At 35.7% G+C, this 20,376-nt stretch overlaps 1 protein-coding gene across 7 annotated transcripts in view; it reads left to right on the top strand.

Moving 5' to 3' along the window:
• Positions 1 to 20,345, top strand: part of cacng6b (calcium channel, voltage-dependent, gamma subunit 6b) — a 30,838-nt gene extending 10,493 nt beyond the window's left edge. The window contains exons 2-7 of one of the 7 annotated variants that reach the window (XM_055209789.2): positions 7,130 to 7,178; positions 9,942 to 10,020; positions 10,362 to 10,692; positions 15,089 to 15,163; positions 15,416 to 15,553; positions 19,153 to 20,345. In XM_055209789.2, the coding sequence (XP_055065764.2) occupies positions 7,141 to 7,178; positions 9,942 to 10,020; positions 10,362 to 10,692; positions 15,089 to 15,163; positions 15,416 to 15,553; positions 19,153 to 19,376 (885 nt within the window). In that variant the 5' untranslated portion in view covers positions 7,130 to 7,140 and the 3' untranslated portion in view covers positions 19,377 to 20,345. Of the gene's footprint in view, positions 1 to 7,123; positions 7,179 to 9,941; positions 10,693 to 15,088; positions 15,164 to 15,415; positions 15,554 to 19,152 lie in introns of those variants that run through there. The other 6 variants (XM_055209796.2, XM_055209790.2, XM_055209792.2 and 3 more) reach the window with 6 other exon arrangements.
• The last annotated feature ends 31 nt before the right edge of the window (positions 20,346 to 20,376 follow it).

The raw sequence follows: 20,376 nt of genomic DNA, 5'->3' as shown, positions 1-20,376 counted from the left end.
AAACTTCTACCTCCACCTGTGAGTCTCTTCCCATATTTAGTAAAGTAATGAATGCGGTCTTACTAATGAAAGGTTTTTTAGGGTACATTATTTTAATTACCAAATGATTTCCTGGATGAATTGGATAAAAAGACAATATTTTATTTTTCATTTATGAAAACTGGTTGTTGCTGCATGAACTCAAGCACATTTATTTCAAACACATCAACGCAACGTCATTGCTAAAAACCAATGCAGCTATTTTGGATAAAAGATAATGCGCCTCCGGTCACACAAATCAAACACGAAGAGTTGTCATACACAGTGTGTACAGTCAGTCATTCAAATTGGATATACAAAAAAATCAGATTTAAACGGACAGTGTAAACATAGTCTATGAGATAAAACAAAAATGTTTAAATGTAAGCCTTGCTAAATACCTTATTACCCATAGTTTATCCTCTTTATACTATGGTCACTTGCTTTTGTTTATTTTGCAGTACAAAATAGGACAGGACAGATAAGAAAAGAACATTTATTTTTATTAATTATTTTATCTAGGGGTCAATAGATCTAGTTCAATCAACACCCTCACCATGCTCTCCCAGCTTTAGGTGCTTAGACCTGTTTTTCTAATCAAACAATACAAGGGCAGATGTTTCGGCGTTATTGCCTTCATGGCATGAAAGATTAAAATCTGCATTTAAACCCAAAGGGGATATGATCTTTAAATAAAATTGCATTGTCATTTTCTTGATTACAACCATAATACTGAACAACTGTAAAGGTCCCGTTTTTCCTGTGTTTTTTGAAGATTTGATTGTGTTTACAGTGCGCAATATAACATGTGTACATGTTTCACATGCGGTATTTTTCACACAATCTACATATCTATATAGTCCTTTCACTGTCCTAAAAACGGGCTGATGTATTCTTTGTCCTATGAAGTCCCTCCTTCAGAAATACGTCACGAGTTCTGATTGTGTAGCTTGTTTAGTGTGTTGTGATTCAATAGCAGCTTATCTTAGCCAGGACGGAGTTTGGTCAAACACACTTGCTTTGACGTCATTCAACCGGGAAGTAGAGGGCTGTAGTACAAACCGGCCGTTCGCTGTATTGGAAGGGGGATTCTGTTAAAGAAAATACATCGCCTGGCTGGCAGTGAACTTTGAGCTTTATCATTTACAGGTATTATTTATGCTATTACAGCAACATTACACACTAACTAAAGTTTGAAAAATGGGATCAGGAAAAACGTGACCTTTAATGTTTAAGTATTGAGAAAGAAAGAATTCTTACTGTGGTGGAGATATTGAAAACTCTTAAAAAGAGGGGCATTTTGGGTGTTTTATTCAAAGACCATGTCCCCTTTTAGCCTGACTACATCAGACTTTGCACTTCCGCTCAAGCAAAGTAGCAGAGAATGGTATTACCAGGCTAGTCCCCTTTGGGTTTAAATGAAGATTTTGATCCTTCATGTTTTTAATATTTTGGTTTTTCTGTGGGTGCAATTTATATAAGTGAAATACTTTGTCTGATATGATGATGGTCTCATTGTGTTCTTTTGTTACAGATAGAACTGAACTGGAGTCTATGAACTAATGCTGTGTTCGAGACAACTTGGATGTTGGATATTATTGACCTTAAACCCGTAAGAAGTCAGGAACAGGAAACAAAGTGGAGTATCCGACCTCTCAACTTGGACCAGATCGATCAACACCGACCTCAACGAGATGCGTCATTTGACATTGCAGACAAGGTGGTGGCTAGCCTTTCACAGCCTTACATGAACCGCAAACAAACTTTAAACAGCACGTAATATAGATGAACATGAATGTTAAATTATCCAGTAACCGTTTTCTGCCATAATTGGCACAAGAGCACAAACTTCTCCTGGCGTCTCATTATGTGGTAAACACGCAAATGTGATACGTGATTGACTGGAATGCATTGAGGTCGGAGGTAGGATATTTAATGACATAACATCAGAAATCAGAGTTGTCTGTAACACTGCACAATATTTCACCTAATTGTTAGCACCTGATTATCATGTTTTTAACACAACCATTGATTGGTCACACGGATGAAGGCAGCAAGCAAAGACATTTGTCCTTTGTATCTCTCTCAAAAAAATTAATCTATATTTAATGTTAAAAAACACTTACAGTAGACTGTGTTAGATAACTGTGCTCTTGGAAGTCAGCTTAAGTGAACAAATGGTAATGTTAATGAAAAGTTCATTTTTGTCACTGTTGCAAACTAACCACCACACAGAATATGAAGAATAGCCAGAACTGTGGTAATAAGCTAGCCCTAAAATGTTGTGAGAATCTTGATGTATTGGACACAGGTGTGTAGTATCTGTTATAGATTGACGGTTGACAGGTTTGTTTGCATGTAATTGCATTATTAATTTGGTGTTGATAGTCCAATGTTGATTTGGGAGAAATATTTAATTTCTTTTCTTTTTAGATCCTTTCTCTTTTTAATGCAGCACTTAAGGATGAACCACCCTGATCTACTAAGATGCACAGATTCAACTCTGGCCCAGCATCATCCCCATACCTCATCTGCCATCAGTTTAATTTAATGTCTGTCAATTGCAAATGCTATTTATTTCAGTTATATTACAACTTAATATTAGGGGAATGGTCTGCCCTTTTGTCATGTTGAGCTGTGTTGTTGCCTCAACCTGGATGAATTAATACATACCTATCTTTTTTCAATGCGTGCACCGTGCGGCGCGTTGTGAATGTGTTGGCATTTGGCCTGGCCCCATTCATTCCTATGGTACCAAAAAAGTTTTATTTTGTTGCACCATACTTACTGGTATAACTCCTCATGTAACAGTCTTAAAATAGGGAATACACGAAAGTGTTTGGTGGCTTCCCTGTTTGGTACCATAGGAATGAACGGGGCTAGGCTAAATGCTAACACATTCACGACGCGCTGTACAGTGCACAATAGATATGTATTAATTCGTCTAAGTTGAGGTAATAACATAGTTTAATATGGCAAAAGGGTGGACTATTCCTTTAACTTTAATTGAGACTAGTATTGTGTAAAGCTGAAGTTTCCAAACTTCTCATTTCAAAACCTATTAGACAACTGTAATCTATTCTAGACCCACTAAAATATTTTTAAATATACATTTTTTAATGGGGTAAAACACATTTGTTCTCTTTCAGTGGAGTCATTTTATTTTCATAATATTTCATAATGTAAAGTAAATATAAGTTTATTTGCAATACCAAATATTTTATGGTATATTCTTTCAAAACCATTGTCATTGTTAATTATTAATTTGGCCAAACTGTTGTTGCATCATTACGGTGTGCAACACACCTTAACCTACTGTGTGACGGACAAGTAGGTCCTCCTGACACACAATTTAAAATCCCCTGGTGTACCGAATGTTGTATTGTAATTAAAGTTGCATCTAAGTCTTGTGTAACAGTCTCCATTATTTGTGATTATATTCATAGTGTCACATGGTACTTTCAGCACTTACTACATCACAGTGTTTTTAATGCTTTCATTTTTAGGGTTATTATAAATTCATTCATTTTTAAAGAATTCCTTCTTTATGTAGAACATGCAAAGTCTAAAATGTAAAGTGTCATGATCAGCTCTGGGTCTTGTGCAGTGATTAAATGAGCAGGTAGTAAATGTCATAGCTTTAAGTTCTGGATGTAATGAACATTCAGCACATAGGTTTCATAAATTGAATTTGGTAAACAAACTTGTCGAAACAATTCATGCTGTGATGCTGGATAATACCTGGTCAAATGAATACATGTATAATGTGTTTTAACATTGTATAAGGTTTCTTCATCTATATAGATATAAGTTAAAGAACGGTGCAGAGACTGCTGTCCATTATTGGTTACAGTGTATTTGTTAAAATGTTGCCAGTAAGATTATTTCTGTGTACAAGGTACTTTGAGTACCTTTATGTGTCTTATTCTGCACTTAAAACATGAACGCAATTTATATGCAGGCGTCTCGTCAGAACTGCAAAATATGCAAGTGAAACTGGACTAAACGCAAATAAGGGTATGATTTCATGTTATATTACACGTGATATGAGGTAGGGTATATAATAATTATATTTTATGAATGCAAATTAAATGCAAAACTCTTAAAAAACTAGCTAATTATATGCAGCTGAGGGTTTTTTTTTTTCAATCTTTTTGTTTGTGTTCAATACAATTAAACAAGAAATGAGTGTAAACAATGAAATGAGTTGAGCATTTCGGTCAGCTGATTCGTCTGCGTTTGCTCGGATTCAAGATCTCCAGAAGATGTATGCAGCTCGTAAAAATTTCGAATGTTTCAAGACATCGCCAAGACGTCTTGCAGAGATATTGCAGACGTCTTACTTTTCAATGTTCGCGGCCGATCTACAGAAGATGAAGCGATATTTAGCAGACGTCTCCGCGACGTACGTGTGGGATCCAAACAGGGACGAATTTAAAAGCCACCAAACACTTCCATGTTTAAAGACTGTTACATAGTTACACATGTTAGTAGGGCCGTCACCAGAACATACTATACAGAGGGGGGGGGGGGCATTTTGTTTTCATGGGGGGCACACTTCAAGTTTCTGAATCTAAAGTCTGCCTCTGGAGGTCACGTATGCAGGCTTCTTACGTAAACAAGCCTGCTTTATTTAAGTTAACTGAGCATTACGTTTGCCAAACGTAAGCATGTTACAACAATTTACGAATAACTAAGAATAATAGTCAAGTTTATAATTGTTAATATTCTGAAATACAGTCTTGAAGACGTATGCAGCCTACAAATGCCACCTTTGGAGGCTGCAGCCTACGAAATAAAATAAACGTCTACAGACTGAACAGACTAATTTAAAATACAAGTCCAGTCAAGGTCAAGGACAACAAAACACATAAGTTACCTCACACCTATGCACGATGTCACGAGTCTTCAGTTCCACCAACAACGCAATAACAGCAATACATACCGGGTAGGAATCAAACAAACGTGATTTGTAGCATAAAAAAGTGTACTCACCTTAAAATAATCGCAGCGGGTCACAGGAGTAAAATCTCATAAGAACTCAATCTTTCCTCTCATGTTGATTTTTGCGTGTGAGTTTTTCTCAGACATGAGCTGATGATGGCACAATACCCAGCAATAACCAGCTGCCCCTTGTGAAAATTGACCATGATTTTACTACACTTAAAACCAAAAAACCGTCTAAGGAATAACGAGTGACGTATAAACCTACAATACATGCTTACTGTATGATCATCTTATAACATTTATATCAACTATGTCCCATACTACTTATTTTAATAAACAGAAATGATACAAAATATAAACGTATTTAAAGGTATGCTGCTGGAGACCTGCCATTGGCTTTTGTATTTGAATAAATAATTAGGTGAGTCTAAGAAAGGATTACAGGGGCTATTTTGGTGATGTTTTATTATAAATATTATTTTGTTTCATATAAATGAGTTTTATATTATTACATTTAATGTAGCAATGCGTTAAATTATCTGATTTAAATTTTAAAGATCGTTTGTTTTAGTTACCGTTGTAGTAGAAATCAGTAGTACGTTTTCTGTGGTTATATACTACTGCGAGGATGCCCATTCACCAAAAGAGAGCGAGAGTGTTCATATGATATGAAAAGGAGCAAGTTCACATAATTTTTTTTACCTTCAATAATAAGTTTAATCATAAGATTAGGGGGGGCACGTTGTGTTATCTGGGGAGGCACGGCCCTCTATTGCCCCCCCTTGGCGTTAACATGGCGATTTTTTAAGCGGATAAAAAATGAGAACTATATTTTATGGCGGAAGTGCACTTAGTTTGATGATGTTACTGCGTGCCGAGGTCGAAGTGCTGCAAACTAATTGCTCTTTCGCCATACAATGTAATTCTCATTTACACAATAGCCACGTTTTATTTTGTGCCACCATACTTACTCGTATAACTACTCATGTAACAGTCTTTAAATAGGGAAAACATGGAAGTGTTCTAAATTCATCCATGTTTGGATCCTAAGGAATGAATGGGGCTAGGCTAAATGCTAACACATTCACGATGCGCTGAACAAAGATAAAATGTACAAATTGAAAAAAGATAGGTATGTATTGATTCGTCTGACTTGAGGTAAGAACATAGTAAAATATTGAAAAACGGTGGTTTTCCTTTAAAGGGAGGGGTGAGCTGCAGACTGAGCTGTTGGTTGCAATTCACAAACTCACCACGAGATGCCACTAAAATCTACACAGTGGACCTTTATAGTGGAACTGTATAGTCTGCTTTGTTTTGCAAATTTTCATAAAACAGGCAGTTTTCATTCATTTCAGATGTAAAATTATTGATTAGGAAATGGCTGTACTTTTATGTAAACGAATTGCATTGTTGCCTGCCGATCTGTTATTGTGGTATCACTGATTTCAGATGTAACCACCTAACCAACAAATATGGCTGATTACTTAACATGTTGCTCCCTCCCAGAGTGGTTTAGTATTCACACAGTGGTATTTGCATATACAGATGACTAAGCATACAAAATAACACATTTTACGTGCTATTTAAAGATCATTTTTGCGAAATCTTGCGAAATCTTGGCCCAACTTTCTAATCTATTATGTTTCCTGTCAATGCCCCGATACGATCTCTTCCAAGGAACCTCGATAGCCTCTCATTTCATTTTTACCTCCTGCACGCCCCTCTATTTGATTTACAGTCATCTAATACTATTTAAGCTGCTGTCTCGTTTATCAGCTGCTCTCTTACCAGATAAACAGTCCTCTCTCTCTCTCCTTTCTGTCTTTGCAACTGTAACTCCTGCGTACTTAATATCATTAACAGGTGTTTGTCCAAAATAGCACCGTTGCCCATCCACACACACAAACGTTCACGGATCAGCTGACATACACTTTACTTTTCCGCATGCATGCAAAACTCAAACCAACATAAACTTGTTGGTGTTTTACAAAAGCCCAAATATTCATGCTGGCACCATCTTCAACTTCTACCAGTAGTTAAGCTATTGTAAACTGGATTGCATAAAACCTATACCTATTTACCCTCCTTCTTTTACTGTCACTTACCCTCTTTCTCTCCCTCTCTCTCTCTCTCCGTATGTCCCTCCCTCTTCTCCTCTCAGAACTGAGTTTTATGTATCTAGTCATCAGATCTGCACCCACACAGAACAGGTCAGGATTCGATTGCTCTTATTGTTAATAACATTTGTTGGCATTTCATTGCACTTGCTGCATACACGCATACTGATAGAGTTTTAATAAAATCTGTGTGATGTGACAGAAGCCTTTTATGTAATATAATTGTTTTTGTGTTACATTTGAACTATGCTATACAGTTTAATATTAATGTATTTTACTGTGCGTACATGACAGCTAGTTGGTGGTACCTTTTTTTAAAGGCGTTTAATAATTTTTTCTTGTAATTCATATTTTTTATTATAATTTTGAATGCTCAAGTATATCAGTGTATATTATAACTATACATATATAACCTCTAGTAAAGATGTGATAAAGTAATGGGACTAATATACACAATTATTTGTTGAATATATGAATTATTGAATATGGATTTCATGTGGCCTTAGAGTCAAGTTAAGTTTATTTCTCAGTGTCTGGCAGTCTGCTCACTGCGTCTGCGTATAATCTAGTGTAGTGTGACATTTATGTTTATTACACAACTCAATACTGAATGTCTGGAGCTGAAGCAAAGGGATAACTGATACTTGTTTAAACATCATAATTGATTTCTTCCATTCTTGCTGCCAAAATGGCATCTGATAAATTTTCCTGTCTGCCATCTTGGCTGCGATTTAAGTTGCTAGGTTTGTGTACGTGTCCAGCAAGCAATTTTGTGTTTAAAAGATGTCTAATAGCTATACCAACATAGGCTAAAAGAATTTGGGCTGTCCGTGACAATGTAATAGACGTGTTACCATAGCCAAAAAAATAAATGAAAGATGAAACTAGACACCTTGTAATCACTGTTGATTTTGCTGATATGATAAAATACCATACATATCGCAAGTTATTTAGATGACCAAATTCAAGTTTATTTTAGCTGGAAGTGGGTTACTCATAGCCGGATAATATCAGGTATATAGTTAACCTACACTCTAAAAATGGTTGGGTTAATTTTGACCCAATGCAGGGTTGTTTTAACCCAACTGCTGGGTTATTTTACCCCATGGTTGCATAACAACAAGCCAACATTGCATGGGTCATTTTTAACCCAGCATGTGTTCTGTCCAATATTTACTCATTATGGGTCAAAAATAACCCAGCCGTTTTTAGAGTGTAGGTGGTGAAATGACGACTATTGCTTGCTGGATGTTCGTTGGTCACATATGCACATTGTCTATATTGCAATTAATAGTAGGCTATATTAATAGTATTGTATACTATCAATTAATAGTATCGCAATTAATTTGATTTTCCTTATTGAACAGCCAATAGTATTAATGTAACTTCTTATTGAAGGGTAACTTTGTGTTAAAGTTAATTTTAGCCAATGTTGCATTACAAGTTCAAGTTTAGAGTTTTGACACTCTGTTGTATCTCTGTTGCTGTACCGTATACACCACATAAAATGGCCCCCAAATAACTCTTACTGTGTGGTTTGATATATTTGGACAACAAGATTTTTTGTGATTAGTTTATTTGTTTGACCAACGATTAGAAAAAAATTTAATGAGTCAAACAGTGTTAATTACGCTGTTACAAGTGCAGTTGCCTTAATAGAGACATATATTAATAGCCAGCTGAAAAGTGTATGTTAATATTATCATGATGGCATATGAGCGTATCACGCTACATATTGTATCACGCTATTTGGCTATGCACCAAATGTTTGTTTGCTTTCCACTGGCCCTGTGTGGGTATTTGGCTTCATTAAACTCTGTCAAATAGTACTGCCTTCCTGTACTACTACTACTATGATAATAGCTTAAGACCTTCTCCGTGTATTCCCGTCACACATGTATAAACACCTAATGCAAACAACCTTGTGTCTCATGTGCTGGTTTGTTCATTTCATGTTAAACTCTTCCCAATCCCTCATCTTTTTTTAGAATACCACAACACACACCTTGAATCCCACCATCCATAGATCGAATACCGTACGCATAATGCTCGGGTATTTATGAGGCCTTAAAATGGCACGGATCAAACAGGCATGTGTCAGTGTGATCTGACAATTCTCATACAACGTGATCTAATCATAACTCATATTAACCCTCTCTGAAAGTATATTCAACACAAGGAAATATAATACGTCCTCTACTAGGTATTGTGGCTTTTCCTGCTATTGCTATTAATACCTGGCTAATATAAAACAGAACAATTCAGTAAAGATGTGCTTTCTAATCTATATAGTACAGTAGGTCTATGCTTTATGGCACATGCAGTTTCAATATCTCACTTTACTAAGAGGTTTGCAGTTACTGTCTGATATAATAAATAGTTTACTTGTAACTGTGTCTGTGAAAAACCCAGCTTAAATCATTGTTTTATGATTTACTGTTTTCTATGTAAAGTCATGCTACATAATATAAAGAGCATTTTGTGAAATTAAAACCTTGATAACCTAAAGTTTGCAGTAAAATCAAACTTTGATACTCTCTCTCATACACTGTAATAAAGATGTGTTGGTTCAACTTAAAAAAAGTTACCTGGTTGCCTTAATATTTTGAGGTACTTACACTTAAGTGTAAAAATTGTTGTATCAACTAATATTTTTAAGTTGAATTAACTCGAAATTTCAAGGTAACACGGTAGCTTATTTTTTTAAGTTGAACCAACAATTCTTTTTTTACAGTGTAATTAGATTATAAAAATTTGGCCTGGATTTCACAGACTGGGGCAAATCTTTATTAAACAAATTCTTTGTGTTTTTGTGTATTGCCATTTGAATTCTTCCTTTTCTCTATTTCTTTATAGGGTAACTAAAAGAAGAATTCATCTTTTTACTGCTGACCTCAGTCCAGTTTTAACATCCCTTGTTTCTCAACAACTGTTTGTAAAATACCTATTATTCTTGTCTAGTTCATTGTCAAAGTCTTAATTATCTTAATAATTGTATTATATTTTGTAGTGTTTAATTTGTGCGCCTTAAAAATGACCCTCTGTCTGTTGAATTTCATGAAAGCTGGATTCTTTTAACATCACAGAACATTTACTTTATCACCATCTCTCGTCCTTTCCCTGAGCTTTCTATTGCTATACATCTGTGTGTTCTGTTTATTGTCTCACCGCCCCGCCAAGTCCAGCTTGAATTTTTTATTATAGTCATCTTGTTCTTTTGGGAGTTTTCCCACTTATCTCCAAGCATCGGCTATGTGGTCCAACCTTTTCTTGCAGCAAGAAGACGAAGGCAGAGGAATGGCTGCATTAGGTGGACTTGGAGTTAAGGTCGGGCGACCCAATAAAAGAACGAGACAACATCGGCTGAGTGACAGCTCGGAGGGCAAGATCAAGCTGTCATTTTTCGTCGCAGTCATAGGTGTTACTCTGACGATACTGGGTATGGGCACAGAGTTCTGGGTGGAGCTATCCCAACCAAAACACTTCAGGAACAACCAGACGTGTGAGATGGCACATTACGGCCTTTGGAAATCATGCGTGCGCACACTATGGGTGTCAGACATCGACCCGGAGAGAGAGTCCTGTGGACCGGTAGAACTGCATGGAGGTGAGAGAACTCATTTTTTACATACTTACTACATGTTTAGAATACTATACTAACCTACTTCTCTGGTCATTATACACAGTCACTTAATGTTGCACTCAAATTTTTAAGTATAATCAATTTGGGTTAACAAGTCATTTCAAATTACATTTTTAGTCTGCACTGTAAAAAGTGAAAAGTTGGTTCAACTTTTAATAATACTTTAATTGGTTACACCTAAAAATGTAAAGGTTTTTTCAACTTAGATTTTCTGTAAAACTAAAGTGAAATTTTAAGTTGAATAAACTTACATTTCTGGGTTGTTACAAATTTAAGTAATTTTTTAAGTTGATCCAAATTTTCACTTTTTATAGTGTAGTGATGAATTGCTGTAAGTTATATGGGCAGTTTCCCGGACAGGGTTTAGATTAATCCAGGACTAGACATTGGTTATATTAGGACATTTAAGTAGTTTTAAACTTAAATGAAATTTTATAAACAATACTGGTGCGCTGTAAAAAATTATTTGCTGCGTTAATTTTTTTGTTCAATCAACTCGGATTACAAGTCATTTTAACTTACTATTATTTACATTTTAATGACTGGCAAGAAATCAACTGCTGTAGGTGACAGTGACATCCGCTTATCCTATTCCTGATCCAATTTAATTAAACTTAATCCAATATAATTAAAATGCATATATTGAATGTAATATAAATCATTATATATTGAGGTCCACTGTCTGGATTTGCAACCCTTTTAAAAAGGAAAAAATGAGGAATTTGAAAAATATGGATAGGTTAAGACCTGAATTATCTTAACTTATTTCAACTTTATTTTATAATTTGATTATATTTAATTTGGTCGCTTATAACGTTTTACCGTCTCACCTTGAGATATGTGGGCCTTCAAGTTCTGTGCTACAATGGTTTTGATCGTATGTTCACTTAAGGCATCATAGTTCCTCAAACATTCCTTTCGGTTGTGTCGTTCCTAAGGGATCAATTCCTGGACCTATGTTGTTTTGCACTGGCCTCTATTTTTGATAAACATGGAGTCTCCTATCACGCATATTATGCAGACGACACTCAAATACCCTCCAATCCACCATGACAACGAAAAATTTTTACAGCCACTATTTGAATGTCTAAATAAACTTAAAGGGACAATAAGTGATGAAATTTTCTTTTGCATTCAAACGAATAGTGCTCTCTAGCACCTCGTTTTTTTCAAATGCGTGTTGCAACTACGGTAGCCGTTATGTACTGGCTGGTTTATGTGTTCTGAACGAAAACACGTTGTGGAAACGCGTTGGTAGGCTAGTGCTTTTTGTCCCTCTCTGCTATTATAGTTTATCAGTATTAACGACATGGAAGCTACCGTGGACACTCGCAGAGGTCATTTGATGCCAACGAGGACATATTTATGTATAAAGACATTGATTTTGATTAATAAAACACTTAAACCCCTTTTTACTGTCCCTTTAAATTAGTCTAGCCAACCATTTTTTAAATCTCAATGAAAACAAAACCAAAGTCATATTGTTTGGCCCCAGGGAAACCGTGCTACTGGTTTTAATCTTGATTTCTCTTGCCCCATATCAAACCCATTTTGCTAGTAATTTAGACTTTTTATTTGATAGTAGCCTTAAGTTAGACAACCCTCTCCATCTTCTTAACAAGGGTAAGCCCTTTTTATCCATGTGCAAATTTCGAAATGGCGAGAAATGGCGATTTATGCCTTCATAACATCTTGCCTTGATTACTGTAATTCATTGTATTTTGGAGTCTCTTAATCTGCCATTTCTCATTTGATGTAGTTTAAAATGCTGCCACAAGGCTGCTCAAAAGTGAAGTGCATGTGTCCACGTTACGGCCATTTTAATTTCTCTATACACTGGCTTCCTGTCAAATACAGGATTGATTTTAAAGTTTTACTGTTTGTTTGCAAGCCCTTAACTTTAATGCTCCCCAATACTTAACTGATCTACTGACATCATATACATCTAGATCTTTAAGATCCCAGCCTGATCTCACAAGAATTCGTACATATTTTACGAGTTGGCTAATTCGTATGAATTCATACAAAGTTAATTGTGCAAAAATATATGATTCTCGTGAAAAAGAAACGAAACCCAACCACTAACCCCTCACCTAACCCCAAGGTCACAGGGGTCAAGGCAAATCGTCCAAAAATGTACGAATGTGGTTGTATGAATTAATACGAATTAGCCAAATCGTAAAATATGTATGAATTCTTGTGAGATAGCGTTGAAGATCCTGTTATCTAGGGCAGTGGTTCTCAAACTTTTTTAGGGTGCGGCCCCCCTTGTGTACGGCGCATACCTTCGTGGCCCCCCCAAAGAAAATTTATGACAAAAAACTGTTCTAAAACTCAACTTTTAATTAAACAAAACATATTAAATGATAGAAAGTAGTGCTGTTGGTTAGTAGCCTAATTTCTATAGGTTTAATTGCCCAGAATTCATGATAAATTAATTTATTTGATAAAATGTCATAAAACTGGGGCCCCTGGCACCATCTTGCAGCCCCCCTGGGGGCCCCGGCCCCCAGTTTGAGAACCACTGATACTTTTCCCAGATTCATCCCCCCTCCATATCAGGCCTCCACCCTCTATCTCTGTTTTTAAAACTAAACTTAAAACTTTCTTATTGCTTTTAACATGCCCTGATCTTGTGATTGTTTTTTATTTGTGTTAACTTTTTATGCTACAGTATGTACAGCACTTTGGTCTGCTTAGGCGGTTTTTAATGTGCTTTATAAATAACATTGATTGATTGATTGATTGATTGATTTACAGCAACTCATTACCAGTCAAGATAAACAAATTGAAATGACTTGTAAATCCAAGTTATTATACTTAAATTGAAGTGCACATTTTTACAGTGTACGCTTTGTGTATATGAGCATTTGCCGAAACATCTTGTATTCAATAGAGCACACTTTACCAGGTGCTGTATCCCACAATGCAATGCGCTTGTTATTTATTCAGACTGCCAAGACTTTTAACACAACAAATTTTCAAGATAATAAATAGACATCACATGCTAAAATAAACATTCAACGTGATAAGGTCATGTGACAACACTGCAGCATACCATACTGTCTGAAACATTTATCATATCCTACTGTGTTCTGTTTTGCATACTGAATATAATGACTCATCCTCCTGATTTAGTATGTTTGCATTGCTCATGGGAAACTGGAGAATGAAATAATGGGATAAAAATACAAATAAGTTGAAAGAATAAGGACAATAAGATTTACAAATCAAATTGAATCTGCTGTGCTGTTGTTACACACACATACAGTACAGTAAAACACTAATATTAATACTGTTCATAGCTGTTTATATTCCAGTCTGGGATATTCATCTTACCTCTCATATAACAACATGTATAAACACACAGCTACTGAGACAAGAAGTTATTATGTAAGGCACAGAGTGTTTTGTCAGTCCTTAAAAGTAACAGTTTCATTATTTGCTTGGACCTATAACAGATTCTACACAACACCACAGTTGAGAATTCGCATGAGCATTTTTCCGTACAATTTCCCACAAAATGCAAGAATTTGATTATAAATTTAGTGACATGGCATAGTGAAGTTTGCATGGGGCATTTAAATGATATAAAGTACTATTTTAGTACAATATATAGCTGGCAACATGTCACCCTGCTTTTATGCACAGCTTCTCTATTATGTATTTTTAAGAGCTCTGTTCAATATTACATTACCCACTTTAGCCCAATCATATCTAGTGTTCATGGATGTTCTGTTTTTTTACTGCATCTTATGTCTAACTAATTTGATATATTGATTTCATTAGTAGTTTTATACTTGTTCTTGTGTTCAAAAACAAGATGCACGAGAGTCTTGATGCCAGATTTTAAAGACCCACTGAAATCCATTTGTTTGATTGATATCATTTCCATGGAAAGGGCGGAGCATTAAATGGCTCCCCCCTTATTACACTGGTCAGTAGCATTTATCTTGCAGCCTGAAATCTGATTAGATGCTGAAGTGCAGAATGATGTCATAACATTCATTGGTCAGTATTAGTGGAAGTGAGAGACTTTCATTTTCTAAATGTGAATTTTTGTCATTGTTTTGGAGCACAGTAGTTTATAGACATCCCCAATGCTAACATATTTATACTAAAAGACTTTTATTTTATCCTCCTTCATTTTGTCTTTCCATCTCTCTCTCTCTCTCTCTCTCTGTCTCTCTCTCTCTCTCTCTCTCTCTCTCTCTCTCTATCAAAGCTGCTCTTTCTTATTAGCGCATTAATACACAATGGTCCTCACAGGGCTTTACAGCAGTGAGCTCAAGTGCCTTTTTCTGTTTCTTTGACTGATCTTCATTCTGCACCTCTCATTTTTTGTTCTCTTGTCCCTCAGAATCAAACTGCACATACTTTAAATTCTACACTTCAGGGGAAAATGGTGTTATATTTAAGAAAACGACAGATAAAGGTAAGTTTTTCACGTAGACCTCTGTTCTCTTAATAACTCTCTCCTCCTTTACTGTCCCAATAAGCAAACATTATCATATCTCACATTCCTGATCAATCCATATTTTAATAAAGCAGTGTATATAAATCATTAATTATACAAAAGTGGTGCATGGCCATGCATTAAAATGTTTTTGCTTTACTTTTTTATTCTGTCTGTTTTGAGGACTGTTTGCAAAACATGACTGAATAGTATACTATTTTTCACTTACAGGTCTGCATATTGCAGCTGCGATGTTGGCTTTGTTCAGTTTGTTTATGATGATCATGGGCTCTGTGTGTATCACAATGTCACTCAGTAAAAGTGTGCTCTTCTTCTTGAAACCCGCAACCGTCTGCTTCGTCCTCTCAGGTAAAACTCAATCTAAACTCCATGTTACTGCCATAAACACCATAAAAGAGTCTTACACTACTGAAAAACATGCAGTAACACCGTTCACATAGTTACAACAGTTATGCATCAGAATAGTTTTAATTGAGTCTGTAAGTCAATGTTCTTGACATAATGAATGACTTTGACAACACACTGGGGCATTTTCCTGTACAGGGTTTAGATTAATCCAGGACACTAGGCCTTAGTTATATTAGGACATTAAAGTAGTTTTTACAAACATACCGTACAAAAACAATACTGGTGTGAATTTTGAGACAAAACAATGGCACTTGGAAATTTTAAGATATGCAGTGCAAGTTGTTTTCACTTAAGACAGGTCAAACATGCATTTTAGAAAAATGGGAAAAGATTTAAGCCATGTCTGGGAAACTGCCCCACTTTGTTTAGATCTGAGTCATAATAAAGTCTGGCATCTTTAGAAATAAAGTTGGCCATATGAGTTCTAAGCTGTGTTTTATATATTATCGTTGGATCAGAGGTTTTTAGTTTGCCTAATATTTGGGATTGCTTAGAGGCTATAATGTTCCCTGTAAAATAAATGTCGCTTATATAGGTCAAATAAACTCAAAAGGTCAAAATTCTTCAATAATATTCACTTTTTGATTGCAGACTTGGCAAATCTTAGCTAAGTGTGTGACAGTGACTACATTTACATGCACCCTCATAATGTGATTTTGACAATATTGCGATTATACTTTTTTAAGCTCAAGTATAATCGTATTAAAAGAGGTGGCATACGTCTTTTTTTTAATCGCAATATGCGGCCATGTAAATGCTTTAATCGCATCTATATCGCATCTATATCTGAAGTGCGCCTGTGTTTTCTCACGCATCTTAAGGGCAAATTCATTTTAAACTTGACATTATCAAGTTTTTCCTGAACTCTGTCAACACGAATCGTTGTCAGCAGTCCGCCTTCATCCAGAAACTGCTCAAAAAATGCAGCGTATGAAACCGTCACAAGGCACTAATATTTCTGTCTTCATCACAGCACAGAATAACAAATATGTCCATTTAACCTACAGTAAATTAAGTACATAAGTGAGATTTCTTAAGAGGCGGTTCACATTTCGCATCTTTTGCACGCACAAATAGTTATTTATTTATTTTTTATTTATTTTTTGGAAAGTTAAATGTACATACAAAAACAGGCTTGCAATATAAAAATAATTAAATTGTCAGAGGCAGACACACTGCTCCATCAACAAACAAATAGTTCTAAAATGTAATCATTTAATAATTAAATGTAATAAAATGTAAATGATTCTAAATGTAGACCCGCTGTGCGAGGAGTTGGCGCCGCAGCCAGCTGCAAATACTTTTCATAATGCAGCGTCAGACAGCATGTTGGCTTTTTCCGCGCGAGATTATATGTGAAATGTACCGCCCGTAAATGAAATAATCGAGATGCTTTCTTATTTCTTCTTGTTGGATGTTTCTGGGGCTTTGTTAATAAAGCAATAAACCCCAAGAAGCAGTGGGTTACCAGTGCATTTATAACAGCTAAGGGGCGTTGTTAGGCACGACGCGAAGCGGAGTGCCTAAACCCCCTTAGCTGTTATAAAATGCACTGGTAACCCAACGCTTCGAGGGGTTTATTGCGTTTATAAAACGGTTACTTCATATGCATAACGTTAGCGGGATTTTATAAAATAAAACACAAATAAGTTGTAATTATATTAGTATAAATATTACTCTTCTGCCAAACAAAGTAGTTCCTCAGAATCAAGTGTGGCTGCAACAGAGCGCAGTTCACAAACAACAGAGACGCAGCAAAGGCACAATGAAAATATGATTAAAGACTATGGTGTTTATTTTATAAATCAACATTCATCTAATTTATACATTAACATTTATATCGTGCAACTGTTGAAGTGATGATCAAATATGTTTGTAAGCATGCTTAACTTTTTCCCCGTCAGCGTTTTTTTTTAAGTTGCCACCCAGTTTTAGTTGAATGCCTTACAGAAAAATGATCTTCTTTAAATAAACATAAGATATCAAATGAAAGAACAGTCCATCCGCTTTCCAACAACATCAAAAAACTACCTTCATTTGTTGTCTTATCAGTTATCACCTCTCAAATTTTCAGCTAAATGCGGAGATAATTCCATTTTTGTGAGGAACTTTGTAAGAGATCAGATTCAGAGCCTGATCAAAACACACGCTAAATCCACCACAACGCTGTTGTGTCGAGTGAATGCCTCAGTGTTTAAGTTGGGTAAGATTGCCCTCCAGTGGATAATAGCGGAAATATCAATAAGACAAAAAAAACTTCAGAGAACGTTTTCTCTTTATTGATTAAATGTTTTATTTATTGACATTTATCTGGATATCGCCATAATTGTGCAAAGGTAGAAAAATTAAAAAATGATTAAAGACTGTGGTGTTTATTTTCATAAATCAATACGCAGCAACAGTGGCGCAGTGATACTTGTGATGCGGTCTGAACCGTGGGTTTACCGGGGTATTTTATCACGGCTTAGAACGCGTTTCAACCAATCAGAATGAAGAACCAGAACGAGCCGTTTTATAAAACAACTTTTCTAACAGCTCAGATTTTACTGTTAGACTGTAAAACATTTCTGTAGAAATTACAGTATTACTGGCAGCTGGCTATAACTTACTGTAGAGTTTACATTTATGTTATTTACTGGCAACAGCTTGTTCAAAGTTAAATGAACATGAAACATTTTCAGTCTTTATCTTCTACAGTATGTTACTGGCAACCAGCTGCATAATTACAGCAAATTTTTTACAGTGTAGGCTTGGGTCTGTGTTAGAAGCTTGAATATAATATATATATCCCTGCAGTTCAAAGGGTAGAGTAAGGTAAGGATTGAAAATGCAAGCATCCTCTGAAAAATATGATGTTGAAAGGCATCATATTGGCAAAAAAAAATCTCAAGGATGCACTGCACTTTAAAGGTCCCGTTTTTCCTGTGTTTTTGAAGCTGTGATTGCGTTTAAGGTTAATGTAATATAACATGTGTTCCAGTGTGAAAAAAATTAAATAATTTAATCAATTAAATTTCACTAATTGTAACTGCTTTACTTGATTTAAAAAAAATACTTTGTTACATGCTCATTACCACTAAAAGTAGTGGAATTAAAGTAACAGAATTAATTGTAACGCGTTACTCCCATCACTGTTTTAAACACAACTTGTTTTGTCACTTTCATTTAATTTAAAATGAAATAACGCCTTAAATGGCATGACACACACAATGTGTGAAGGATTAACACATAATTTTTTGCAGTGTAGTTTTATTCTATAAAGATAAAGACTTGTTAATGTTTAATGTTCATGTAACTTTGAACAAACTGTTGCCATAAATAACATAAATTCAAATCTACAGTAAGTTACTGGCAAACAGCTGCAAAACTACAGCAACATTTTTTACAGTGTTGAATTAATGGGTCTGGACTTATCCTAAGCCAAAACTTAGTAGGTGGCCTATGTAATAATATTAACTTCAAAAAGAGTTTTTAAAGAAACCCCTAAATGGCATCATAAATCTAAATGAGCGAATTTTCTCTCTCACTACTTTTCCCAGGTCTTCTGGTATTCCTCTCCCTCATTGTTTTCCACCAATCTGTACTGTCCTTTCTGGCGAGCGACCACAGTATCCCTCTCCATCACGAGATGTCCTGGTCAGTAGCGTGTGTGGGTTCGGCCGGGGCCATTCTCATCTTTGCTGGGGTTTTGTTCCTGTTGCTTTCTCTTCCCTTCAGTCCTCTGGACAAATGTTTCCGCCAGCAGAGCGAAAGCAATGCTTAGCCGTGCCGGGACCGCCAGTGAGTTAAGCAGCAGAAGCTCTTTTATAGTCCGCTGCTGCTCAAGAATCAATTCATTGATGTTATAAATAACTTGTGAACCATTCAATATACAGAGTAGGGAATTTTTATAATGTTTTGCACACTGGTATTAGCCTTGCTTGTCAATACGGTTTTCAGTACTTTAAAGCTTATACTGTACATGTCAGAAATCAAACCGATGTAACTTTGATGGCTCTGTATATTAAGTCAGTGACCAACAGATCTGTTTACTGTTTCATTTACATGACTTGCTGTGCTATGACGCTTTGTCTAATTAATCTGCATTGCTGATACTTTATTGTACGACATAAGAAAATGGCTTGATTTTCTGTACAAAACGAAATACATTGATTTCTTACTGCTTGCATTTGTATATTGAAGGGGCATATCTCATGCTTTCTTGAGAAATAGCCCATCCCTGCTTTAATTTAGCATAGCCAACAGCTAATAGGGATTGATGCGTTTGCATGACTAACGAAAGTGGGCCAGCACCACCATTTCATTGACTAGTGTTGGCTATTAAATCTGCGTAATCTGACGCTAGTTGCTTAATAAAGTCTTAGTAGTTAAGCGTGGTTTGGGCACTAGCACACCAGATCACATTACGTGCAGGGTTTTCAATAAACAATATAACAGCAGACAAGACATCTTAAACACATATTTAATAGGATGAGGTGTTATTTATACTTGCGTTGATTTGTATTATGCATAAACTAGATGTGTTTCTATTAAGTGTGATGTGGATAAAACAGAGCCACTGTTGAGCCACAATTCAGTGTAAATAATTTGTGATTATATTGTTGTCCGTTAGGTTTAATAGAGCTTCATCACATCCCACGTTTCTTTATTTACTCTATCCAAACTTTCTCTATTTCTTGTCACGCTCTTTCTCTAGTTTTGCTTGAAGATTAAATCTCTTTCACCTAAGAAACTTTCCTGCTACGTGTTTCTTAACCTTACTT

This window comes from Misgurnus anguillicaudatus, chromosome 10, assembly GCF_027580225.2.
Source record: "Misgurnus anguillicaudatus chromosome 10, ASM2758022v2, whole genome shotgun sequence".
NCBI classification, from domain to species: domain Eukaryota; kingdom Metazoa; phylum Chordata; class Actinopteri; order Cypriniformes; family Cobitidae; genus Misgurnus; species Misgurnus anguillicaudatus.
This window is presented reverse-complemented; position numbering and strand designations above follow the sequence as displayed.